General features: G+C 34.2%; 3 protein-coding genes across 7 annotated transcripts; 2 read left to right on the top strand and 1 right to left on the bottom strand.

Moving 5' to 3' along the window:
• Positions 1–717: 717 nt before the first annotated feature.
• On the top strand, positions 718–17,841 carry LOC104881669 (protein MICRORCHIDIA 6). Of its 5 annotated transcripts, none has more exons than XM_010662579.3 (20): positions 718–931; positions 3,928–4,283; positions 4,784–4,858; positions 4,953–4,987; positions 5,129–5,207; positions 5,345–5,434; positions 5,514–5,589; positions 6,286–6,364; positions 7,684–7,818; positions 8,068–8,166; positions 8,251–8,352; positions 8,438–8,584; positions 9,711–9,803; positions 12,089–12,143; positions 12,263–12,374; positions 14,588–14,847; positions 14,998–15,110; positions 16,753–16,820; positions 17,256–17,298; positions 17,479–17,841. In XM_010662579.3, the coding sequence occupies exons 2-20, from the start codon at positions 4,139–4,141 to the stop codon at positions 17,575–17,577; spliced, it is 1,905 nt and encodes a 634-aa protein (XP_010660881.1). In that variant the 5' UTR covers positions 718–931; positions 3,928–4,138; the 3' UTR covers positions 17,578–17,841. The 5 variants fall into 5 exon arrangements, with proteins under 5 accessions (XP_010660881.1, XP_010660880.1, XP_010660883.1 ...); XM_010662578.3 differs by having other exon boundaries at positions 12,254–12,374; XM_010662581.3 differs by lacking the exon at positions 4,784–4,858 and having other exon boundaries at positions 12,254–12,374.
• A 606-nt stretch (positions 17,842–18,447) lies between these two features.
• LOC104881668 (pentatricopeptide repeat-containing protein At2g13600) lies at positions 18,448–20,634 on the bottom strand. Its single transcript, XM_010662577.2, has one exon. The coding sequence runs from the start codon at positions 20,632–20,634 to the stop codon at positions 18,448–18,450; it is 2,187 nt and encodes a 728-aa protein (XP_010660879.1).
• Positions 20,635–25,068: 4,434 nt separating this feature from the next.
• On the top strand, positions 25,069–27,864 carry LOC100261203 (high affinity nitrate transporter 2.5). The gene is made up of 2 exons (XM_010662576.3): positions 25,069–26,308; positions 27,326–27,864. Exons 1-2 carry the CDS (start codon positions 25,185–25,187, stop codon positions 27,567–27,569), a joined length of 1,368 nt encoding a protein of 455 aa, XP_010660878.1. The 5' UTR covers positions 25,069–25,184; the 3' UTR covers positions 27,570–27,864.
• The last annotated feature ends 115 nt before the right edge of the window (positions 27,865–27,979 follow it).

Below are 27,979 nucleotides of genomic sequence, written 5' to 3'. Positions count from 1 at the left end.
AGTTTCTATTTTTCAGAAGAAAAAAAATCAAAAAAACATATTTGACTTTTTTTCACTCGATAACATGAAATAAAGTATATTTAGATAATAATTTTTAGTTGTGTTTATATTATTTTCACTTGTTTTTCAAATAATTGTTTTAAAAATAATTATATAAATATGTAAATTTATTAAAAATAAAATAATAAACATATTTAAAAAAAATACTAAAAATAAATAAAAATATTTTAATTTTTCGGACATAATTTTATTATATAAAACCTCGTATCAAAATTGTTATCGAAAAGGGTTATCAAACATGCCCCTAGATTCTTGGAAGGAATGTGAAAATTGTTGATGATATTTATTTACTATTATAAATAATTAAAATTAGTTTTTTAACTTAAAAAACACGTTCAATAATTTTTTTTTTTTCTAAAAAAATACATATCTTTAGAATTTTTTTTGAAAACAAGTTATCCTTAAATAAATTAAAAATATTTTAAGTGATTTTATAATATTTTATATAACAATTAAAAATATATACAATATTTAAAATTTTTTTGCATTATGTATAAGCATACACCTTAATTTCACAGTAAATAATTAATAGTATTAAGATGTATAATAGAGTTTTGTTCCTGAAAATAATTAAAAAATATTTTCAAAAAATTGGTTTTATTTCAAAATTATTTAAAAAAATTCTGCTAATTTAAAATTTTTGATGTTGGATCCCCCTGTGATATTTGGCTCTAGCTTTAAGAAGGCAAAAACACAAGGCTAGCTGAAATACCACCTTTTAGCCAAATCCCCCCTATAATTCTGCATCTTGGCAGTTCCCTTCCCTCACACAGAGACATCCATACTCCACAGAGGCCTTCCCTTTTCATAAACTAGAAAGGGATGCTTATTTTTGCCCTTTGGAGTTTGAACTAGGTTTTGGGGCCTTTGGGTAACCACTGTTCCCATTTTATTTTATTTTCTTTTTTGATTACTTTACCTATAATGCTGCTAAGTTCAGGATTCTTTTAGAATCATTGTGATATAGTAGTTTTTTTAAAGCAATGGGTGTGGATTTCTTTGTTGATTTAATAGGCTTTGATCATAAAATTCCACCTGATTTTGTCAGTTTGAGATTTGACTTTGTTTGCTTTCCTCCATGTTTATTGGGTTTGCCTATTTTAGTTGGCTCCCATGGGTACTGTGTTGTTTGCAAATTTCTTTGAACTGGGTGGAGGTAGTGGTTTGCACGTTGATTGATGATACTGATGATGAAATCACATATTTTGGAGTCCTTAGGTTTTATTTTCAGGTGCTATAAGTTGGTCAGGTTTCACATTTGTTGATTGTTTTGGTTAGTTGGGGTTTTGTGAACCCTGTTTATGACTTTTCAGCAAGCTGCTATTGTTTCTGGAGTCGATATTATTGACTTCATGTTTTAGTCTAGCCTCTTTGGCTGCTAGAATGGCATCCCCATTTGTTAGTTTTGAAGGAAATAAACCATTTGCTTATTGTTTTGTTGGTTGCATGTATTTTGAGTTTCTTTCCGGAAATTATTTGAAACATGGAGTGACCCATTTTTTAGATGCTGCATTTTGCAATGTTGTTAAGCCTTTTTTGTTTTTTTCCAATCCAATGTGTTGGAAAGTGTCTCAAATCCCTATTTGAGAAATATTATTTTGGTAACATAATATTGTATAGAATATTTTATATGTGGGTAATTCCTTATGGAAATAGGTTCTCTTGTGGAATGGGAAAGTTGTCAGGAATAGATATGAGGAAGGGTGAGAGAGACACAGCAGAGTAAGGGCTCACAGTTCAGGGTATGAGAAGAGAACTAAGGCAAGGCTGGTGATGTGCCATGGGATGGAGGGCTCTGTAGTTATAATTTTTGGGAAACATAAACCATGTTAGGGCTCATTAGTTATATTTTTTTGGGAACATAAACTATGAGAGGGTTCAATAATTGTAATTTTTTTTTTGGGTCCTTTATAATATTTTTTGTGATAAGGTAGAATGATTCTTTATCATTTGTGGATGTGGGAATTATTGGTTAGATCACTTTAAAATATCATCTTTATATTTATTACTCCAATTAGTCGCATTGAAGCTTTCGCTAGTATAACAAATGGTATTAGAGTCAAGGTCAAGATTTCTAGAAGAGACTAGGAAAAGATTTTTGAAAGAGCCAAGGACAAATGAAACACATAAGATGAATGTAGAAGAAATTTTGGTTGAAGGTGGAGTCAATTGTTCTCTCGTCATAATGTGATATATGATTTATTTTGTTTTTCGAAATAAGTGTAGTTTCTCTTCTATACTTATTGAATCTTGCAAGGTGGAAGCTATGAAATGACTCAGTCAATGTTCAGTAATTGTTTTTTAAAACAGTTATGAAAAATAGTTTTTGAAAAATGTTCTCTAATATTTTGTAGAATAATGTATGTTTGGGAAAACTGAAATATCTTTAACCTATTTTCTATGTTTTTAAATACATTTTAAAAATAATCTTTACATGTAGTGCTTTATTTTTAATCATTTTCTATATTTATATAATCATTTTTTAAAACAATCATCAAAAAACAAGTGAACACAACTGAATATAACTAAAAGATGTTTTATGAAAACAACTTGTTTCTGTTTTTAAGTATAGAAAACCGATTTATGTTTTTTAGTTGTCATACGTGGTTTACTATTTTTTTGTTCTAAAGAGCATATAGTTGTTTTTGAATCCCTAGCAATCTACCGTAAAGTAAACAATAAGTGTTTGTAGCATAGGAGGGGACCACGATGCATAAGGGGATCATCATGCAAGAAATGGATGATAACTGTGGTGCTAAAAAAAGCCATGGTATGGAGTAAGGATGTGGTTTAGATAAGTTTTCATGTGGAGTACATTAGGCGACTGCCTTGATTCTGACGTATCAAAGTTGTGTGCATTGATGAAGGCATATGCGGAAAAGTTATGTATGCAATGGAGATCATGTATTGTGGGAAAGTATGTGTGTTCTTACAAATATAGAAATTCTAGATTTACAAGAATACATGTATTTTCCCACATGTACCATAGAGAGATGGCAGATTGACTTGATAAAATTATTGTTGGAAATTGTTTCGAATTAATATATATTCGTTTTGGTAAAAAATTATTGTATAGAATATTTCATATATTGGTAGAAGGTAATTCCTTAAGGAAATACGTTTCCTTGTAAGATAAAGAAAATTGTTAGGAATATTTTTATGAATATTTGGAAAAAATTATGAGATATGGACTTATAAAAACTCTACCGCATAGAGATACAAGGAAGAGTGGGTGACACCCAATGGAGCAAGGCTTCCGATTCAAAATGTAGATATAACGAGTGGGGGTCACATAAAATGTTAGAGGTTAATAGTTATATTTATTTATTTATTTCCTATTCTCTCTAATATTCTCAATGTTATTGTGGAATGATTTTCTTTCATCGTGGATGTAGGAATAGTTAGTAAATCCATGTTAAAACCTCATGTACCTTTGTGTGTGAATGATGTTGCCTTTTACCTTTATGTTATTGCTCTAATATGCGACATTAAAGCTTTTGCTTGCATTACACATTGGGTGTTTCTATTTTATTTTAGCATTGTAGCTTAGTTGTTCTCTTGATTCAACTTGGTTTTGGACTGTCAAACAGTTTATGCATCATTCTGTCTAAAATTCACCAATTTTGGTCATGTGTAGCCTTTATGTAATTGCTTGTAGACTGTTCAGATTTTCATTCACAATGCATTGCTACAAAGCTACTGTGGAAAATTCCATGGCGGCAGTATCATTCATCATAGTTATTTAGCTTGTTCAACTGATTTCCTTTACTTCATTGTTCATGCTTTTCTTCAGTTAGTTTGTATTATTTTTGTTCACTCCCTGGGTAGTGCCCTTAATCTGTTGCTGACATTATATTCCCTCTGCAGAATCCCCTATGAGCTCTTCAGGCTTCATTGATTTGTGCAGTTATGATGTGATAGGAGAGTCAGAGGGGAAAATGATAAAAAGGAGCAAGCTTTAGCTTCAGCTAAAAGGATTCAAAGTTCGCAACCAAAAAGCCAGCACACAAGGCGATGGCCTGATGATAGCAAAAGTTCAGTTGCTTTTCACACTGGTCAAAGTAACTCATACTCTAGCATGTCAGATCAAGATAGCACTTCAATGGATGAGTCAAGCCTTTTTTCTGCAACTGTTGTATGCCCGGCACCAGTTTGCCGACAATTTTGGAAAGCTGGGAACTATGACATAGGACACGGTTCTAAAGCTACAAGTCAAAGCATTGGTCTGTGAACTATTAACTGAAGAATTACATGCCTGTGCTTTATTTCATTCCACTTTCCACTTCTTGCATTGACCTATTTTTATAAATCAAATCCATTTCTTAAATATGTACTACATTGGTCAACTAGACTTTTTGATTTGATTAAAAGTTCAATATAGTCACGTTAATCTGATGATCTAGCCCCATGCAAGCCCTTTTAAACTGTCCAATTGGACATCAAGGGAGAGCCCACAGTGGCCACATCATAGAAGGTGATATTAAGTTCCTATTTTGTGTTGGAGCTGGATGGATGAGATTGCCCCAGTTTGCTTTATGAAATTTTACTAAAAAGAGTAATTAACTATTTAACTGGACTATTGGAGTGATAATGGGAAAAGGTTGGCACATGTGCAACTGGGAAAAGCAACAAAACAACTACTTGAAACTGTATGATTGTCTATGTTACTATCATTCTAAACTCTTACTAGTTGAATCACGCCATTGCACTTTTTCACTAACAGATGTGAAAAATCATTTGTGCGTTCATCCTATGTTCCTTCATTCAAATGCCACCTCACATAAGTGGGCCTTTGGTGGTATGTTCAGTATACATGTTTTCCTTTTTTCAGTTTGTTGAGCTGTACATCCATTGCAATCTCTTGCATCCTTTTTATCTTGCTTTATTTGCAGCCATAGCAGAGCTGCTTGACAATGCATTTGATGAGGTAAACTCTTAAATGACTGTTTGTTACATGTCTCTGCTTTCTCTTGAAAAATATTTGATTTTGGAAGAAGACTCAGTGACACACTAGCCTTCATTTATGCTCACTAAATGACTGTTTGTTAATGTTGGTTGTGTGAAATAGATACAAAATGGGGCAACTTTTGTTGTTATAGATAAAATCCCAAATCCACGGGATGGAAATCCAGCTTTGCTGATACAAGGTACTTGTACATTTCAATTCTATTGAACACTGTTGAGAAGGTGATATCGGAAGCTTTAAGCATTTTTTCTAACATAAATGGAGAAGATACTCACCTAAATTTTCTGTATCTGGAATCTGATGGTTTATAACAAGAAGATGATGGTGGTGGAATGGACCCAGAAGCTATAAGGCATTGTATGAGCTTTGGATTTTCTGCAAAAAAATCAAAAACTTCCATTGGACAGTGTATGGATTCCACCTCTCTTCTACCATTTACATTTTTCCTCATCATCTTGTACTAAGTGGTTGGCTTCTATCCTTTCAGATGGAAATGGGTTCAAGACAAGCACAATGAGACTTGGAGCGGATGTGATTGTATTCAGCCGCCACTTGAAAGAGAGGTCTTATCCCAATAATTACCCATTTTCTTAACATGGAACTTGTTCTATTTTCAAAATCTTGTTAAACACTTTTTTTTTTTTTTTTGATAGGCAAAAGCACAAAACTAGTATATTTTAAAAAAATCTTGTTAAACACTTATTCATGGAGATTGTTTATGGAGTAAACATCTCCCTCCCCACCCACCAAAAAAAAAAGGCCACCACCAAATTTAAATATCAAAGGAGAACACAGGATCTTTTGTAATAAAAATATACCATATTTCAATGTTGATTCATTGAACTAAATTTTGGGCTTTGGTTTGCAAATCCACTTTTGATCATAAATGCCTTCTATTCTAATATCATAATCGCCAATTTCTGTTTTGAGTCCTGACTTGTACAATTGGTCCTTAGAGCTGTAAATTCTTTGTGAATCCACTTTTGATCATAAATGCCTTCTATTTGATATCATAAACGCCAATTTCAGTTTTGAGTCCTGACTTGTACAATTGGTCCTTAGAGCTATAAATCCTTTGGGTATTGCCAATTTTGTCTATCTGAATTCTTATTTTCTTTTTATGTTTCTATATTTGTTGAAAGCATGCGAATTCCAAACTTTATAAAAGTGAAGGAAACAATCACCAACTTGCTGACAAGAGAATAGGCCTGGTTCTGCATTTGAAGTTTTGTTTACATTGGTGGTATATTCATGATCAGGTCACCAACTCAAAGCATTGGACTCCTCTCTTATACATTTTTGAGACAAACAGGCTGCAACAAAATAGTAGTACCAGTGGTGAGTTGTACCTTGACCACCATGTTATATCAGCATGGGTAATTCTGTTGTTCATTAGCATAAACTATTGGAAACCTGTAGATATCCATCTCAATTCATTAATTATATAAAAAGTTATAATTGCTCTGTGGATACTGTCTACCAAACTTAAGCAGTTGCCTAATGTCCAGCATAGGAAGGACCTCAAAATTCAAAAAAGGGTTTTTTTCCCTAATTAGTTGAAATATCCTAGAGAAACTTCACTGTTTTTTTTTTATTAGAATTAGGATTGATGGAGTAGTTATTTAATTAAGAAGATAAGCACTCAAATATGGTTAGTTTTAGAAATACTCAAATGGGGCTTAGAAAACATAACTGAAAATATGAGAAATTGTACAAAATATGAAGAGGAGAGAATATATTAGAAAATGAGATGTTATAAATTATAATCAGAAAAATAAAAGATGTTTATGAAAAAGAAAAGAAAAAATAGATAAATTAATTTTATCTTAAAATGAAGGTGTTGATAATATAATTTTACCTCAAGATAATCTTTTTATGTGAATTTTTTATTTAGGTTTCTTGCCTTAGGCTGCATTTTGTATTGGGTCGGCTCTGACCAAACTTGCACATCATTTTGTTGCTTTGTAGCCTTGGATATTAAATTGAAACAGTTTGGCAATAGTGCTCTTTGCATAGTAGCTTTTTTAGGCTGCCATATAAAGATATGCAACAATACTTAGAAGGAATACATATATATGTATATTTGTCTTAGACATTTAGGTTATCACCCTTTTGATCCTCATTGTGTCATGGCGTTTTTATTAGAGTGCAGTGGGAGTATAACCAACACAAGAAGTAAATGACATGTGCCCATAAAGGAAAAAAGAAAGCTAGCAACCTCAAAACACTAATATATTTAAACAATCAATGAATTCCACCGAAGACAAAGGACCCAAGCCGAAAGACTTGCTATACCACCAGAAAAGAGGAGAAAGAAAAGACCTTTGAAGATTGAAATAGATGCTCAAATTCTCAAACATTCTACAATTTCAATCCTTTCAAATGGTCCAGTACAGGTGCAAATAAGCTGTTCTCCAAACAATCTGTGCATTGCTTTTTTTCTTCTATCGCATTGGATTAGTTGACATGAAATTCCATTATCCATATCTCATTTAGCTCCCAGTATGATTTCATTTCCTAAATTACCATGATATTCCTATTCTTTAACACCTCATTTAGACATTTCCATGGCTATGATAATTGAACTGCAGGTTTTCCTTTAGTGATGCCAGAATTCCCAACCTCAAAAGTCACTGTTAAATCTATTATTATTGCAGGTGGATTATGAGTTCAATGCATCGACCGGGAAATATGGACCCATACTTCCTCATGGTAAAAAACATTTTTCATTAAATCTGTCAATGCTGTTGCAGTGGTCTCCATATTCAACAGAAGATGAACTGCTCTTGCAAGTAAGCTTGCTGAACCTTTTGGCATTGGGCATTTGGTATGATGATGATGGTAATATAACAAGGATAAAGTGCTTCTAGTTTACAACTTCCATGCTTATTTACTAAGTTATTACTTCATAGAAGACACTTTGGTGCAAGTAAGGCTTGATGGAGGCAATTATCTCCCAATTCTTCAAGTTCAGTTTATTTATTTTTAATTTTTTAAGTTTTCTTTTTATATTTTTTAAGTTCGACTAACCCAGTGAGCAGTTTGATGATATAGGACAGCATGGAACAAAAATTGTTATTTACAATCTTTGGTTAAATGATGAAGGGCACATGGAGCTAGATTTTGACTCAGATGTTGAGGTTTTCTTCATCTCTTTACTTTCATTTACTTCTTTACTATCTTCTAAGTTGTTGGGCTGGCTGCTTTTAATTTGATGATTGCAGGATATTTGCATCAACAGGGGCCCAAAATTATTTCAGAAAGGCAAACATGTGAACCCAATTTATGACCAGCATATGGCTAACTTATACCACTATTCACTCCGTGTAAGTCAGGATTTTCCATTTTAAGTTGATTTACTAAAAGAATTTTATGTTCACTAAATCACATTCTTGTTCAAGTGTTCTACAGATATATTCATCCATTTTGTACCTGCGGATACCTCAATGCTTCAGGATAATATTGCGTGGCCGAGTTGTGGAACATCATAATATAGCCAATGACCTCAAATTTTGGGAAATCATTTTGTATAGGCCTCATATTGGTGGGAACGTAGAGGTTTGTATCGGTTTCTATATTTCAAGTCCACACCAGTTGGTATTACTTGGGCCATATAAATTATTAGATATTTATTTGTATTAGCTTGCTTTTGATTTGGTTGTGGTAGCTGGTCTGTAATTGGCCAATACTACATGTTTCAATGAATGGAAAATTGAAGAAATATGGTTCTTCAGTTCATGGAAAAATGCTAGTAGAATAATACTGTATGAAGGGCCAACCATCAATCTCTCTGTATATTTTTTGTTTGTTTCCATTAAGAAGCAACAGCTAAAAATGAATACTTAAGGTGTGGTTGGCTTCGATATTTTTTCGTTTCTAATAATTTGATATTTTTTTGTTTCCATTGTTGAAAGGTGGGGGTGTTGTGGGAGCTCTTGTTCTCCCTTTTTGGGGTTTATTGGGTGATTCACTCCACAATTAGAGAGGCTTTCTTAGGTTTGGCATGGCTCTTTTGTTGGAAGAAAGTGGAAAAAAAGTTTGGAGAGTAGCGTTTTTATGCCTTTTTTGGACAATATGGAATGGGAGAAATAGAAGATCTTTTGAGAACGTGGAGCTCTCTGTTCAAAAACCGAAATTATTGTTTTTGTGCAGCTTGTCATCTTGGACCAATTTGTTTACAAGCGAAACCTCTGTCCTTAGTTGATTTTCTTGATTGGTTGGGTTCAATTTGAGGGAGTAGTTTTTGTTTTCCCTGTCCTTTTTGGCGCTCTTTGGCAACAGTTGTATACATCGTGTGTACTTTGGTGCGCCCTTTTTGGCGCTTTTAAATATCAATTTTATTTACTTATCAAAAAATATATATTTTCGCAGTACAATGTTTTTCAAAGTGTTTTTGAGTTTGCCACATGCATACAGTGGCTATGTGTGTCCAATAGTAATTCTGGTCCGTAGTATTTCTCAGGAATCTAACATTGGTGTTGTGTAAACATCTAGCCTGCATGTCATAACTTTTAGTGCTACTTGTTGAACAACTTGTAGCGTTTTTGTTTGACCAGAAACTTCGTCATTCCCCATATTATGTGATGACATGAGCACATGTGTTGGTTGTCATTATTCACTGTATCAGACCTATAAGAAAAAAGTCATTATTCATTGTATCATGCCTGATGGATTCATTGTTCAGGTCCCTGTTCTTACTACCATAGGGTTTTTGAAGGATGCTCCACATGTGAATATCCATGGTTTCAATGTCTACCATCGCAATCGTCTTATACTGGTAAGTTTTCTCTTTCGAAACACTCAAACTGTCATTATAATAAAAATTGTAAACCCCTTGCTATTCTTGCCTTGTCTTAGATATCTTATAAGCCCTGTATTCTGATTTTTCAGATGCCTTAACAGTGATTTGAATCATTGTGCGACTTCAAGGAGTATAAAAATGATCCAGTTAAAGTACTGATGAAGGGAAAAATTGCCTTCTTGGCATTTGCCAATTGCCACATCATTTCATTTGGTTAGGAATGGTCTTTCTGAGGATATATCTGAATATCATGGGTGTCATAGAGGCCTTTTGGAGAGGACAATGCACTTGGTGCCCTTGAGGCTTGCTTCAAGAGGCAAAGGGTTGGGGTGGGATGTGGGGAGGTTTCAGGCTGGTTGAAAAAAAATGTTACTTGTAAAAGAAAAAAAAGCACTTGGTTAATAGTCTACTGTTTGGTCTGGAAAAATCAAGGAAGGTTTGGGTATTAGAAGCCTTTTAGTGCTGAATAAGTTTTTGTTGTAGATTTGGTTGTGCAGGTATGCTGTGGAGTAGGATGGTTTATGAAGGAAAATTATTTTGGCTAAGTACGGGGAACTGGAAGGTGGTTGGTGCTCTAGGAAAAAAAGGGAGCCCTATGGGTTGGTCCTCTGGAAAGGTATCAGTATGGGCTGTTTTCAGATCCTGAACCTGTCTCTGTTGATAATGGATCTAGGACCAGATTTTGGCATGATGTGTCATGCAGGGGAGCGGCCAACCTCTTTTCAGGCTTGTTTGGATTTTCTGTTACTTGGTTTCCTAGTTGTTGCAAGATGAAGGGGGCAGAGGTCATAAACCCCAAGATTTCTGAGGTGTTTTTATGATTTGGAATTGAAGTTGGTGTAGTCATCTGTGCGGCTCATTCATTCCATTGTGGTCTATAGTGGAAGGAAAAGATAGGTTGATGAGTGTATTTCTAAGTCAGGGTACTTCTCTGTGAAGGCTTTCTCTAAGTTGCTGCATTCAGGTGCCTTTTCTCCTCTAGCTGGGGAGGTACGTGGAACTGGCACTCCTAGGGTTGAGTTCTTTATTTAGAAAGCAGTGTTGGAGAAACATGTAATAACTAATAACTAACTTGTGAGAAGGAGTTGGATTCTAGTAAACTATCTGTAGAAGCAAATAGAAGAATCAACTAATCATATTCTCCTGGATTGTGGGTATGCTTGTAGCATGTGGTTCACTCACTTTGTGTTCTTTAGAGCGTCTCCAGTGTTGCTTTGTTACATCAAAGACACACTGGTTGGTTGGTGGGCTAGTTTCATTGGCATGGACACGAAGAAGGCCTGTTGGATGACCTGTTTATGCCTATTATTGTGCCTTTGAGAAGAGTGGAATTGAAAAAATTTTAATGGATTGGAGTACTCTAGGTTGGCTTGAACTCCTGCTTAAGTCTCTTCTTCTGTGGTCGAGGGGCTCTCAAGGGACTAAAAAATCTGCCTTTGTTAGAGTTGTTGTAAATTTTGGTACTCCATGCAGGATTTATGAGTGCTTGGCATGCTTGCTTTGCACCTCCTGTTTTTGCTATATATATATATATAAGGGGGATTATTCAAGCACAATGGGGATGGGATGGCTCTTGGATGGTTAGGACACCCTATGTTTAGAAAGAAAGAAGGGCGTGCAATTTTTGTACATTGTATGCCTACTTTTTTGAAGCATTTCCTGTTGTTTTGGTATATAAAGATGGAATTTTTAAGCTTAGAATCAGTATTTTATGTTATCTTGTACCCTTGATCTTGATCAATTAAATCACAGTTTATGAATGATTTTGGGGTGGGCTTGATTTTACCAAAGATGAAGAGAACATGAACTCCCAACAGTTTATGCATTGGAGAAACCATTTCTTATTTTGTGTAAAAGCATTTTATAAAGCTCAGGCTGAAATGATCAGAAAGGCTCTATTTGACGTGGAATTGGGAGTTCCCATCATCATTACTTGAATGTTATTGTAATTACATGTGAAGAAATTATCAAAAGGGCTCTATTTGACAAAGAATTGGGAGTTCCCGTCATCATTACTTGAATGCTATTGTAATTACATGTGAAGAAATGATCAAAAGGGCTCTATTTGACAAAGAATTGGGAGTTCCTATTATCATTTGATTTTTTTTTCTTTTTTGGGTTTAATTCTAACCAAAATTCATTTTTTGGACACAACAAGAATTGGTATTCTCAAATCATATCGGATGGATCTATCATGTTTATCACTTATGTAAATTAATGGACATTAAATCCTTATGCTAATAAATTTTCCCTTTGGGCAGCCATTTTGGCGTGTGGTTAAAAATACAACCAACAGTAATGCAAGAGGGGTTGTTGGTAAGACATCCTTGCTGCATTTTTCTTCTTCTCTACTTACATGTCAAACTTTTACTTTGAAGGTGTAATTGTTATGGATTATAGTGAATATTTGATGAATTATGAAATAGTACTGGTAGGTGTTTTGGAAGCAAATTTTATTGAGCCTACTCACAATAAACAAGATTTCGAGAAGACTTCCCTTTTTCAAAGGCTTGAAGACCGGTTAAAGCAAATGACAATGGAGTACTGGTAAGCTACATGTTTTAAGGCTGATTTTTAATGTTGAATGAAATCTTGGAATCTTTTGCAAAGTAAAAATAGTTGAAATTCGTTGATATGCATAGGAAGTTGAAACAAATTTCTTAGAATATATTTGAGAAGAAAGAATGGTTTGTGAATAATACATGTATATTCATTGGATATATTTACAACCTATTTATAATGTTTAAAATGAGAAAAAGGAAAGGAAATTACTCTATTTTAGGCTTAGAATTACTCCCTCAAATGAGCCATTAATTACAGGAAAGAAATTAGCTACTAAATCACTCCACTAATTACAGGAAATAAATCATGTCAACTATACAGAAAAAGAAACAAGTTCAAATTAAATCCTATAACCCATACAGGTTGTATTATCTGAGGATAATTACACCAATTCTCCAACATTTCCTCTTAAGCTGGTGAGTAAATATTCTTCATTCTCATCTTGTTTGTGATAGATTAGAGTGGTTGAGTTGTAAGTTCCATGGTCAGTATGTTGGTCAACTATCTTTCTAATGATATGTAGGGGGGTGTGCATGCCAATCCACAATCCAATTTCTTCTTGATGAAATCAAGATTAACTTCAACATGCTTAATTCAACCATATTGAATTAGATTTTGATCAAAGTGGAGCTTCATAGGACCTTCCCAACTTACTCTTAAGACCACTGAGAATAATTTTTATCCAAAGAAAATCACATAGTCAATGTGTGATGGTTCAAAATTCTGCTTCAACATTCAACCTAGCAACCATAGACTATTTCTTACTCCTCCAAGTTACCAAATTCTCTCCCAAGAAAGTACAATAGCTAGATGTTGACCTCCTATCAATGATTTATCCTGTCCAATCAGCATCCACATAAAACTTGAGTGTCATCCTCCTAGTTTTCTGAAATAAAATACCATTGCCAGGAGTCAACTTCAAGTTTCTGAGTAATTGCCTCCATGTGTATCTCATTAGGATTGTGCATAATTGGGTCACCACACTCACAACATATGTTATATCAAGTTTAGCATGTGATAGGTAAATTAACTTACTTACCAAGCATTGATACCTCTCTCTCTCAATTGGAGAACTCTCTTGTCCTTCATCAAAATTATGATCAACTTTTGTTGGTGTATTTGCTAGCTGACACCCCCATAGTCTAGTTCTCTAAGGAGATCTAAAATATAATTCCCTCATTTGGTTGAGTTCTGTTGATCTCTAAGTTGCATTGAGTTCCATAACTAAGACAATATCTAAGAATCCTCCTCATGCTAAGCATCGAATTTCGGGAGACTGGGATTTTGAGTGTTTATGGTTGTTTGGGTAGCAGTGGAAGAGGTTTTCAATTTTTCTGTCATCTTGGGTTGATTGGAACTGTACATAAAAAGAGACAAATTCAAACTAAATCCCAATCTATGTGGGCTATACAATCTGGAAATTATTTCACTAATTCTCTAACAATACTAATATTAAACGGCCATGTGTTAGAATCAAGACTAGTGAAGCAGAATTCTGCTCAGTCTGGGTTATGATATGATCATAATAGGAAATAGTACCCATAATCCCACTGGTGTTTCTATTATGTAACATACTTATATTGAGAAAAATTGTAGAGGGAAACTGAATGTCATTTTGTTGAAATACACAAGCAGATGGGAAAGAATGTCAAAAACACCTTGAAAGGTTTTAAGATTTAGAGAAATATTAATGTTTTTGAAAGACATTCTTTTGAGACATGTACTATAGGAAATTCAAAAGCAATAATATTTCGGTAGAGCTTGGTAAACTATAGATAAATCTATAGTTTATGCTGCTTTTGAAATATTAGAAGGCTCTGATATTTCAAGATTGCTTGGTAGAGTTAGGGATTGACATGAAGTTTTTGGGTCTTTTAGAGTTAATTCAAGATTCTGATGGAATTTCAGTCCATATTAAGCTAGTTTCAGACCTCTGTTGATCACTTTATGCTGTCCTCATTGTGTCTCTATATCTTCTGTATTTGCCTAGGTTTTGTTAAAAGATTGCAATAAATTGATGAGCTTTTCTTAACATAATTCCATGCCATATTTACTGCATTTCTCTGGGGCCTGAGGTCTTGTTCAGATAGCAAGGTGTTGGGGTGGGGATGGGGAGGCTCCAGGTTCAATTGCTTGTAAAAAGAGAATAAAAATTACCTATTAAAAAAATGAACTTCATCTTTATTGAATCATGGCAGGGATTCTCATTGTGAGCTGATTGGTTATCAGCAAGTGAAAAAAACTCGAGCGCCAGTGCCTTCTCAGGAATCACTCTATTCAAGAACTCATGGTTGTTCAGAGCCTGTGTTAATGAACCACAGTTGCCATGTAGTTGATAGTTCAAAAGATGCTTCTTCTGCAATTGGGTCCTTTCAATTTGCCGGAACTACTCCACCTCATGTCTCAGCTAGAAACCCAGGAAAACCTGTTGATAGCTACCAAATTAGTTCCCAGCAAGGTACACTTCTGAGTCAGCAATAGCTTGTTACTGAATCATATGAAGCAATTGTATCAAACCCTTTGGCCCAACTCAATTAGTTATTATAATGGAATATGGGATGAAAATTTGCACTTACTAATCCACATTTATTTTATGATGCCTGAACAGGATTGCATACAAAGTGGAAGCAGCACAAACCCCCTGTGGAACTAGAACATGCAAAAAGGCACAAAGGCTCAGGGCCAGATTCAACTGATATCCTATGCAATAGGGAAGAAAAGGTTTGCTGAGTGATGCCTATCTCACATTTTTGTTGACATTAGGAATTCCCATCGTAATTAACCTGAATGCCAATATATACTAGAAAACATATACAGATATGTTGGACATTATAAGGAGATGGTTTTGGTCTGCCTACAATTTTAGTCATGATATGACACTCTTAAAATTCTGTTGATTGAAATTGAAAAGTCAAGGCTAGTCAAGAACAGATGGCACCTTTGCAAAGGGTGAAGGAGAATTGGCTGATCATATCCTTTTTCAATATGCTAAAACAAGGATCTTGTGACACTAGTTATGCTCTTTATTTCACGTTGAATTAGTATTGCCTTCTACATTAGGAGATACTCCTTTAAGTTGGCATGGAAATTTTGGGGGAAGAAATGTAGGAAAGTGTGGAGAGCTCCCTGTTATGCTTATTCTAGGCCATTTGAAGGAAAGGGGTCATAGAGCATTTGAAAATGTTGAACAAGTGGATCATGCTCTAAAATTCTTGAGTTTTTCTTTGGCTTTGGGCTTAGAAGTTTTTAGATGAAGGCTCATTGTCTATGTTAGATTTTGTTGATTGGTCGGACACTTTTGATCAGAAGGAGATGTTTTTTATTTCTCCTTTTCTTATCTTTGTGGTTTGGAACCTTTTGTGTATGTCTTGTGTACTTTGGTGTGTGTGTTTTTCTTGAGACACTATCAACAAATATTCTAGTACGCCTATCAAACAAAAAATTAGTGCTAGTCAATATGTCAATTGGTTTTAATGTTACGAGGTATTTTGCATTCTTGTGTTCAGTTTAGACCAAGGGAAATGGGTCTTTTTGGGAGGTGTAGGTCTAATCTATAGCTCATTTTTTCTTTATCATGGTCTGGTGAGAATGGACAGTAGCCTCACAAGATCTCTCAATAGTACCACATCAACATTCACTTCCCTTTTGTTGACAGATTTTGTCTGAAATTCCAGTTTGGTTGTCAATCAACTTGAATAAAATAATATGATGAATAAGGACAAAAAGAGGAGTGCTGGATCTATCTGAATAAGTTTCTGATGACGAGAGCATGCAACAAGAGTCTAGATGGATGTAATTCACACAGGTAGATAGATTTACATTTCCTATATTAAGCTGATGTGATAAGAAGGTTTCTTGCTTGGAGACAGGAGAGATTGTTGCGAAACAAATGATATAATATTCTAATTACTTGTGCACTTTAAAATATATAAATTTCTTGTGTCAGAATACATGGAATGGGATATATATATATATATATATATCTGACATACTAATTCTTGACATATTCGGAATAGGTGCAACTAAGAAACAGGGGCATGTGTTTTTAGTTCACTATAGATTTCCTTGGCACTTTCTTAATTTGCTTCTTTGTTGCTTTGCGACTCACTTGGTGCACTAAAAAGCCCCTTTTTTCCTTTCACCTTGAAGAACTATAATGCATCTTTGTAACACTATGTACTATTCGATACTACTGTGCTCACCAAATAAATGTATTTCTGTGATCTTGGGGTTTTGTCAGCTTGGTTAACAATAATCACTCAACCATGGCTTCAAGTTTTTCTTTCTCCAGACTCTTTTAATAGTAAGCTTACTTGCTAAGAAGGGAATCCTTGTTACTTATGCTTGCTGTCTTTTGTGGTAGGCTGTGTCCGAATCTCAAGATCAAGAGACATTGAGTATTATGCAAGAAAATGAAAAGCTACAGTCACAGTGAGTATAGAACACATAGTGTTACATAATTATTTCTAGAGCCAGCAAAAGTCTCATGTGAATTTCAAATTTATGGTATATGTGACTTGAATTTATATGTTTCAATAATTGAGACAAAGGTTTGGTTTCCTATTATTTTGAACACATTTTTTAGTTGAGATGGCAAATTTTAGACCTGCACTCCGCTTTGATCTTTGATAAACATAACAGGCTAGAATTGGGCTAAGTTATTGCAATCATTGCCTGAAATAAAAGTCCAGCAATAGTTAAGTTGGTGTGGGGCGGGATGATGGGGGTGGCTAGCCATATTATCAGAACAGGCTCTCTAGACCAGTAATATAATCCTGATATGGCTCAATGAAGACTTCCTCATAATTTCATATAATTTTCAAGTATCTGAATATCTTCTGAATTCCTCAGCGTTTTCTCTTTCAGGTTATTGGAATATGAGAAAACAGAGCAAGAACTTAACCTGAAGGTATTTCACTAAAATAAATGAAAGATCCAAGCACACATACTGGCATCTTTGGCTTGTGGCATTAACACAATCCTTTTGATATTAATTTTGTGCTTCAGTCCCAAATTCTACCATCTCAGAAAAGAAATACTATTCCATCATTGTCTTTCAATTAAGATCAGTGTTCTAATTTCGGTGCAGATGCAACAACTTAAAAGACAGCTGGAAGATGTTCGTTGTGAGTACGCAGAGCTATTGGCCGAGTCTGAATCCCTCAATTCAATCGAGGAAAATGGATAATATCTAAAAATAGAATACCTCGTCTATAACCTGACATTTTGTCTAAACCTCTGTAGTTTATCACAAATTTGAAATTCCTTGGCCTTTTGGAAACCTGGCCATGGTATGCTGAAGAAGTAGCTTTTGTTCCTAAGGATCCAAGCTTTTTGTACTTGTAAATAGAAAGGAAATATAGAAGTTCAGTTAATTCTTCTGTGCAAGTTCACCACTCTGATTGACATGTACAAGTACTTAAGTGCTAAATATGTGCTTCATTGTGAATCATGGTTGCTTAAAGGATAGTTAAACAGGAATGTATAAAAGTCATGCCAAGGAACAGAGGAAGAGAAACTCTCTGGGTTTGTGGCATTACAGATATTTGTTTAGTTTATTAAACGATAATTGTTGTGTAAGGATTTTAACAACTAGTACCTTAAACAAGAGGCATTGCCTGCATTAGCTCCCACCACATGTCTTGACCCTTGTACATTACTGAAAAAACTCTGTTTCTTATTCCCAAGGTAGTGAGATCAAATTCGAAAAATCAAGCAACTGGATTTTTGGCTGAAACTTGGATGAATTAGGTTCTTGCCATTACCAACCTAACAAAATTCTCCAGGTGTTCAGGCAATGGACTTTTTTTTTAAAAGCAGGCCAGGCATTCAATTGCCCTTAGCAGAGTCTAGGAGGCTTCACTTGATCTTTATCAACAAAAAAAATTTGAATGAAACAACAGCCAGATATGAACTGATCCAGTCTCTTGTTCGGGGAGTAGGCATGCACAAGCAAACTTTCTGGTCCAGCAATGCAGGCAGGAATTATGCTAAGATTTTGAGGCCAACTTGGTTGATCAGCTCCACTTCATTGGAAAACTGATCAACCCACTGCCCTTCAAAGAACCAGCATTTCTGATCTTAGTAGCTGTAAAGTTCCATAAATCTCATTTGATTGGGAATGGCTTCCATCTTCGGAATAAAATGAATGTACTTGGTTCCTCACCTCGACCCAACTGCACCCACCACTCTTCTTCAATCCCTTCTCCCTCATTAATTTCCTAATATTTGAGACATCAATCCATCTCCCAGCTGAAGCATAAATATTTGACAACAAAACATATCCTGCAGAATTATTCTCTGCCAGCTGCCACAGTTTCTTAGCTGTTCTTTCTGCTATCTTTTCATCTTTGTACTTCTTACAACCGCTCAATAGAGCTGCCCATGCATTAGCCTCAGGTTGAAATGGTATGGTTCTAATAAATTCTTCTGCCTCATAGAGGCGTCCTGATCGAGACAGTAAATCCACCACACAAGTGTAGTGCTTACCCTTAGGCTTTATACCATAAACCTTCTCCATCGAATTGAAGTACCAGAGTCCTTTATCAACTAACCCACAATGAGAACAGGCAAAAAGAACTGACAGAAGCATGAGCTCATTAGGAGCAACCTCTGAAGTTCTTTCCATTTCTTCAAACAGAATCAGAGATTCCACTGCAAAGCCGCTTTCTGCAAGTCCTTGAATCATCACAGTCCATGAGATCTCATTCTTCTCAGGCATTCTCTCGAAGACCTGTTTAGAACTCCCAATATCCCCGCATTTTGCATACATATCAGTAAGTGCAGTGCCTACAAAGATGTCATATTGAATTCCAAGTTTTATGATTTTACCATGGACATTCATCCCTTTGTCCAACGAAGCTATACTTGCACAAGCACAAAGAACACTTGAGAAGGTGGATTTATTTGGGGTCTGCCCTGATACAAGTAGAGTATTGAAAACTTCTAACACCTTTTCACATTGTTCATTTTCTAAATAACCAGCAATTATAGTGCCCCAAGAAACATCATTTTTCTCTGGTATCAGCTCAAACAATTCCTCAGTTTCTTCTAATCGACCATTGATACTATACCCACCTACCATAGAATTCCAACAAACCACATTCTTCTCCAAAATCAAGTCAAACACTAAGCGTCCATCATCAGGTTTGCCACATTTACAGTACAAGTCAATAAGTGAGCTGCCGATGAAGACATCTTTATCAATCCCAATTTTTGTAACATGTCCATGGATGTTTATACCTGCTGATAAAGCCCTGAGGCTAGCCAATGCACTGAGAGTACAAGCAAAACAAGAGATATTTGGTTTAAACCCTTCCTGAACCATTTTCGAAAAGAGTTTCAACGCTTCTTCAGCATAACCACTCTGACTATACCTAGCAATCATTGCACTCCAAGAAATTTCATTTCTTTCAGGCATCTCATCAAAGATCCTACGTGCTTCTCTCAAGTCTCCTGTCTCAACATACGCATCCAAGATTGCAGTCCAAGAAACAACATCTCTCTTCTCCATTCGATCAAAAACTCTCCTAGCCAAATCAATTTCACCCATCCTCAAGCTTAATGTAATCAAAGAATTAGAAACAGATAAATAGTGCTCAAAACCAGCTTTAACAACTAACCCTAAAATACTCATTCCCAATCCAAAGTCACCCAACTCTCCACAAGCTCGAACAACAGAAGTAAAGGTAACATCATTTGGCCTGACTCCAGATTCAAGGAGTCTGAAGAAAAGTTTCAAAGCTTCAAAATTCAACCCATTTCGCACAAACCCACTTATTGCAGCAGTCCATGAAACTACATTCTGAAATGGGTTCCTCTCAAAGTACCACATTGATTCTTCCACTCTTCCATACTTCATGAGACCCGAAATTAGCGCAGACCACGATACCTCATTTCTCTCAGGCATTTCATCAAACAACAGACGAGCTTGAACGAGATTTCCCCATTGAACGTAAGCACTGATCATGCAATTACTCACAACAAGATCAGACCCATCAAACTCCTTCACAATCTGATCAATTTCAGCAAATTTTCTGCAATTCAAGTACAGTATCAGCAATTTGATGGCTATATATCTTTGTGATGAAAAACCCGTTTTGATGAGATGAGCATGAAGGACGTTCCCTTGAGTGATCAAGCCTTGATTGGAGAATTTTTTCAAGAGGGAAACACAGGTCTGTGCATAGGCTCTGAAGCTTTTCTTTGGGTCGATGGCTAAGAGGGTTCTAAACGTAGTTGCCATGTTGTAAGAGACAGTTAAGTTAGTTGAAGAGAAAGTGGAGGGTTACTGAAGAGAAATTGAAGTGTGCCATGTTTTGGCGCTTCATGAGAAGCGGGTCCATTTCTTTTAAATTAAAAAATTGAAAACAAAAAAAATCATATTTGATACTTCTTACTTGAAATTAGATAAAAGGTATTAAAAAAATTCTTTATTCCCAAAAACTAAAATAAAAAATTGTTGGAGTTGGGTTTGGGTGCCCAAGTGGGCTGACCCAACCCGATCCAACAAAATGAAAACAGTTTGTGAGGATTAAAACTACTAAAAATTGTCATTATATGGTCATTAAAAATAAATAAATTTCATGCACACTTTCTCTTTCTCTTTCTCTTTCTCTTTCTCTTTGAGATAAGGTGAAAGAACAATCTTCTATAAAAAGTTTTCTCTTTTAAATTACATTTATTTTTTTCTCCATGAAAAAAAAAAGTTAAGAAATCTGTACTATGAAAATAGACAGGATAAAAAAAGGTGAAGACGTTTGTATTGTAAAAATAAAGTGGTTTTCAATTTTTATTCATGATTTGAGGTAAAAAAAAATTATTAGTGAAATAACTAATCTAGATTTTGGGCATTTCAGAAGGTAATTTCGAAGTTTTATTTCCGTTAAAAATAAAAAATTGAAAGTGACAACTCCCTCAACGCCAATGTCTCATTTATTAATACAAAATACTTGCTTTAAATTATTTAATATTTTTTCTCTTTTACTTTTTTTGTCATATAACTATAGACTCTGAAATCAAAATTAAAATTATTAAATATGTTTAGTGTTGTAAAATTAAAAATATGATTAAAAGATAACAAAAGTTCTTAGAGATTAAAAATTTAATAATTTAAAAAAAATTAACAAATTAAGGTATTTAGAAATTTTACCACATCAAAGTTTTATAATAAATAATAATAATGATTAAAAATTAATAAAAAAAATCATAAAACATTGTATTTTTACATATATATATATACATATATATTTAACTAGGAAACAAACTTAATCTACAAACATATCCGATGATTCTAAAATTCAAAAACATAATTGAAAATTATTATTCTTTTAAAAAAAAAAGTTAAAAGGCAAGTAATGTATTAAGTATAGATATGTTTGATAGTTTCAATCATGTTTCTAAAAGGATAAAAACATATTTAATAATTATATAATAAGAAATTAAAAATATTTTCAATGATTTAAATACATTGGATCCCTAATTATTATACTTCCTTGTCCTACTTTGTCACCTAAACTACTTTTGTACTCAATCCCTCTACTTTGTGAGATACCTTTATTGATGCTATAACACTTTTTTTAACATTTTGTATTGCCATTCACTGTTTCTACCATGAATACGATTAATTTCCTTTTACATGACCTTTTTTTCTTTCTTCACAACCTCGTTATAGTAGGAAATTATACGAGATTAAGATGGTATTTTTTTTTATTAAATAGATAAAGTCAAAATATTTAACTTTTTCTGTTAAACTAAAAGTCATATGTTGATGTCAACCAATATAATCAAAGTGAACTTATTATCAATAGATTCGGTTTAATTGTATTAATTAATATCAACTTTTATTTTAATTGAATAAAAAATATCAAATATTTTGACCTTTTTCTATTTATTAAAAAAATAAGCACTTCCCAAGAGTCTGTTCGATGGTAATTTTAAAAAGCGTTTTTAGTCTTTTTAAAACTTTAAAATTTTCATCCTTCAAGTATTAAGAATATTAAAAATATTTTTTTTAAATCACTATTAAATTTCTAATAAAACATAAAAGAGATAAAAAAAAAGAATTTATCATAGTATTCTTCAAATTTGTGATTTTAATCATTAAAAACATATGATGAAATTCAGATCATCAGATTCAAAATATGGGATCTGTATACAAACAATAATAAAATGTTAAAATAAGTAATAAAAGAATTTGAAAATTTTTAACTTTTTATCAAAAATTAAAAGTATATACTAAAATTTAATTTGTTAGATAAGAATACAAATAAATGAGAATAAAATATAAATACTAGATACTAAATATCGTGATTAATTTGTATACATAACATGTTATGATTGGTCTCGGGTTTTTTTTATAAAAGTTGTTAGGGTTGAGGGCGATCAAAAAGGCCCTGCTCAAGCCATCCTAGGCACCAAATAATTTCGAACCCAAATAGGACCAGCCTCAGATTCCCCGGCAGCATGAATGGCAACTACCCCACATCGCAACAAAAGTGTCTAAAGGGACCAATAATTCCTTTACTCTTAAGTCATTTTCACTGGCCTTAATGCAAAATGTCTGTATCCCCATAATCAACTCCACGCCGAAACTCACTACCGTGACGACTGCTGTAAAAAGGAAATCAAAATTTGGACGCAACATGAAGGCCGAAGGCCCGTTCTTTTTCTCCTTCGTGTTCGACTCTTGTTCGCACATGATCAAAATATCGGAGTGGATGAGCCTTGCTGTTGGGTCATTCATAACCATACAAAAATGTGAATAAAGCAGAAGCCAAGATCGATACGGTTTCATAAACCAACAACCATGAAGTCTTCCTTTATTACGTACCATCTGACGTTTTAGATATGTGTAGACCGATCGATATCTGAGGGTTCTAATTCAACTCACTTTCAATGGTGTTTTGTGTTTTTATTTTTATTTTTATTTTTATTATTTTTTTTAAAATTTTTTTATTTTTGTTTCTGCATGTATGTGTTGTTTATATTCATGTAGAGGTGAAGAAGAAGACAAAATTAAGTAAGAGGATAAATTTGATTTGTTTTATGTGGTTTATTTTTTACAAAGAGGGAGAAATAAAATATAAAATATTCTTTATATTTTTAATTATTATTAAAAAAAAGTATAAAAATAATTTAAAAATATCTCAATTTTATTTTTAAAAATATTTCTTAAATGAAGTTTATTAAATATGTATTTTTAGTTAAAAATTATTCTTAAAAAAAAAATTTCAAGAACTATTTTCAACTTTAGTTAAATTTTCTTATAAAAATAATTATTTCTTTTAAAACATACATGTAAATATATAAAATAGTTAAAATATTTATATAAAAAATGAGTTACTCTTCAAGCAAAAAATTAAAAGATGTTAAATTCATAAATATGCAGGATTATTTCATCTCTTTTAACTAATTAATTTTTATAAAAATAGAATACTTCAAATATTATTGAAATTGAAAGAATACCCTCCTTCATTTATCCTTTTAAAAAAATAAATAACTCATTCTTAACATTACTACTCTTCCTTTTTCCTAAAAAGACAGACATCTCCTTCTTGTTCCATTTCCCTCTCATTTCTCTATTTCTGATATCTCGTACTTCTCTCTATGTTTTTCGCAAACAAAATGATAAAGAGTAAAAATGTCTAAAAATTGTTATTTCTCAATAAAATTAACGGGAATATCATTTTTACAACTTGATAATTATTTCGAATCATATGACCAAATTACCCTTTTTCTTTTTAATGTGAAAGGATTTGAGAAAAGTTAAAGGTAAAAATAAAAGGGAAATATTTATCGGTTTCAAGTCTCCTTTATATTGCTTTTTTTTTTATTTGCTTTGCAAATATCAATGTTCCGCAAATGTCACTTTAATGTAATAATAATAATAATAATAATAATAATAATAGTAATAATAATAATAAGTCAATATCCCAGTCTACATGGGAATCATTTTTTATACTCCTATTATTAAGTGAAATAATTAAGTGGAGAGACAATTTAATTCCAAACATGGGTTACACATTATTTTCATTTTAAGCCAATGAATTATGATACTTTTTTTGTTTTTATTTTACTTATGATTGTAATTATATTTCTTAATTTGTTTTATTTTGTATCCACATCATACCCCATGAAATTTACATTGAATTCTAATGAGATTATTGAAATTTCAAAGTACTAATGACAATCCATTACAAAAACATGGGAGATTTTTTCTGTTGGTGTTGATTTATGTAACCCTGGCAGTTATGATAACATTTTTGTCCAAATCCCAACTTAGTTTTAATCATAAAATTTCATAATTAAACTTTTATTTTCTTTTTAAAAAAAATAGAAAATATTAATAAATTTTATATAAAATGTAGTACAACTTATAAAAAAATATTAAAATTTTTGTTTTTAGGTCATTAAATTTTTAAGTAAATCATAAAGGGTTTTTAAATGTCTTAATTTTTTAAATAATTTTAAAATTTATTATTATTATTTAAAGGTAAATATAAAAAGTTTGTTTAATAATTTTATTTTATTTTAAGGAAAATAAGAAAATTAATTAAAATATGAATAGTTGATATGTCCAAATTTAACATTTTCGTGGAAGCAGCCAATATGTCAGTTCTCAAAATAATTGTAAGCGAACCGTAAAATCCAATCCAAGATGCCGGTGGATTTATACCACAAAATTCCACAAGGTAATTATACGACGTCGTTTATAAATTGTTTCACTCTGAGGCACAGTTCCAGCATTCCACTGTCCGATACCATTAGCAATTGGGTTAGCATCAATCGGAATCTATGGAGTCCAAGGAATCTCAGTTCGCTCTGCCGGTGGATTCCGAACACAAGGCCACCGTGTTCCACCCATTTTCGCTGGCTGCGCCTCACATGCGAGCCTTCCACCTTGCCTGGCTCTCTCTATTCGCCACCTTTTTCTCCACCTTCGCCATTCCTCCTCTTCTCCCGATAATTCGTGAAGATCTTAAGCTCACGGATACTGACATAGGGAATGCTGGAATAGCTTCCTTTATGGGTTCTATCTTTTCTCGTTTAGCGATGGGTACGGCGTGTGATGTTTTCGGTCCGCGAATAGCATGCGCGACGCTGTCTCTTCTCACTGTGCCTATTGTTTTCTCGGCCTGCTTCATTTCCACTCCTCAATCCTTCATCGTTCTCCGCTTCCTCATAGGTTTTTCTCTGGCCAACTTCATCTCCAACCAGTTCTGGATGAGTTCTATGTTTTCAGGCTGCGTGGTGGGGCTCGCCAACGGCGTGGCCGCCGGCTGGGCCAACGTGGGGGCGGGCGCAACCCAGCTCATTATGCCTCTCATCTTCGCTTTCATCACCTCCTTTAACGTTCCTGCTTTCACTGCATGGCGTATCGCGTTCGTCGTCCCTGCTTTGTTCCAAGCGGTGACTGCGCTCATGGTGTTGTTCTACGGCCAGGACCTCCCCGACGGGAACTACAAACGCCGCCAGCGCTCCAGCACCAAGCCCAGAGAGAGCGTATTCAAAGTCCTTCTTCACGGCCTATCGAACTACAGAGGGTGGGTGCTGGGGTTAACATATGGGTACTGTTTTGGAGTGGAACTCACGGTCGATAACATCATAGCACAGTACTTCTACGACAGATTTAATCTGAATATCGAAACAGCCGGAGCCATCGCCGCCAGCTTTGGAGTGGTGAACTTCTTTTCAAGGCCCGCCGGAGGGGTGATTTCAGACGAGATGGGGCGGAGGTTTGGGATAAGGGGGAGGCTGTGGAGCTTGTGGATAGTGCAGACGGTGGCTGGGTTGCTGTGTATTCTACTCGGACGAGTCAACACGCTGGGGGCCTCGATATTGGTGATATGTGCCTTCTCAGTGTTCGTCCAAGCGGCTTCTGGGCTCACCTTTGGTGTGGTTCCCTTCGTTTCCAAAAGGTTAGAATCCTCAAACTCTACGTGGCTCACTCTAATTGGTTACTGCATCCAAGTGCTATGCTTTTCAACAAATTCAAATTGATTTTTCTAAATCACTTGCATTCATTGATTCTCATGGGACGAACACAGATATGAAATGATATAATTTTTCCCAAAAAAGAAAAAAAAAAGGCCAGCTCTCCTTTAATAATGTAAAAGTTTGGTGGAGAGTAATCTTAAAATGGGCTAAAATGCTTCTTTAAAGAAATTAGATTAATTTAAAATTTATGATACTAATTCATTAAAAAATTATTTTATAAACACCCTTAGCAATAAGATTTTCTTTTCCACGAAAGGGTTTCATAAAAAAAGTTTGTTATATTTTCATTGGATGACTTACAAAATATTTACAAAACCAAAATAAAAAATTAAAAAAAAAACATTTATTTCACATCTTTATTGAAAAAATTATTTTCAACATATTTATTATTTAAAAAAAAAAAAAAGTCATCAACAACAACTATACTCTCTGAAAGACTAAAACTCAATAATTTCCCACTTCTCAGTGTCGAAACACTTTCAGTTCTCCAGGTCCCACCTCCTATGATCTGAGTGATGTCAGTCATTCAAATGAGTAACCATCCTATCCTACTGATCGGACGGCCATAACCGTTTGTCTTGAAATGGAAACAGACCATACACCACGTTTTCCTTCGTTCTTTTAAAAGAAGTTTTCGCCACGCCAACTATAGAGAAGAAAAAAAAAAAGTCAAGCTGCCTTTGGTAAAGGACGTGGGATCCGTTGCTTTCCATTTTTCTTGTGGGCATGGGCCCAGTGCCCATGAGAACCACAATGAACGGTAGTCCATCAATGAATGAGATGGTGAAATGAAATGCGTTGTTTTATCGTGGTAAAAATAAAAATCCTTGTAGATTTGAGACATTGAAGCTTCCCCTGGAAGTTTCTCAGAAAGAATCTAGGAAAATGTGATAGTGAAAATAGAGGTAGAATAATGTAAGGTGACTGTTTGATTGCAGGTCATTGGGAGTGATATCAGGGATGACAGGGAGTGGTGGGACGGTGGGCGCAGTGGTGACCCAGCTGCTGTTGTTTTCAGGCTCAAAGTACTCCAAGGAAACAAGCATTTCTCTAATGGGCGTTATGATGATTGTCTGTAGCATTCCCGTTACTTTCATCTACTTCCCTCAATGGGGTGGCATGTTCTGTGGACCTTCTTATGATTCAGACTGGGTTGATGAAGAGTATCGCCTAATTGAATAAGATACGTATTAACTAGTTGGTGCTTCCATTAAACTGAGTCTGAAGCTCCATTCAATAAGCAGCTAGAGAATGGTTTACCAAAAATAACTTCTGCAAGGGCGAAGAGGGAAGTAACTCCTTTTTGGGTGGATAAAATAGGATCAAAGAAAGGGTTTAACACTATGGAAACTAGCATTTAATTCATCAGCTTTCTTGGTTCATCATGTTCTTTATTGTAAGAGAAGATTCAATTGTACTGAAATGAAGGATGTTTTTGTAAAGAACAACTAATAAATGATTTTTATTTTTTTTCCAAGGAACAAGTGTTCACTCTTCCGTTCCTCGTCAGGAGTCAAAAGAATTTGGTTAAGCTGACCAAAACCCACTAAAAAATGGGAAGATGACAAAGTGAAATGGAGACAATTGTTTGT

This window comes from Vitis vinifera, chromosome 14 (genome assembly GCF_030704535.1).
Source record: "Vitis vinifera cultivar Pinot Noir 40024 chromosome 14, ASM3070453v1".
NCBI classification, from domain to species: domain Eukaryota; kingdom Viridiplantae; phylum Streptophyta; class Magnoliopsida; order Vitales; family Vitaceae; genus Vitis; species Vitis vinifera.
The sequence above is the reverse complement of the archived record's forward strand: the minus strand, read 5'-3'. Positions and strand labels throughout refer to the sequence as shown.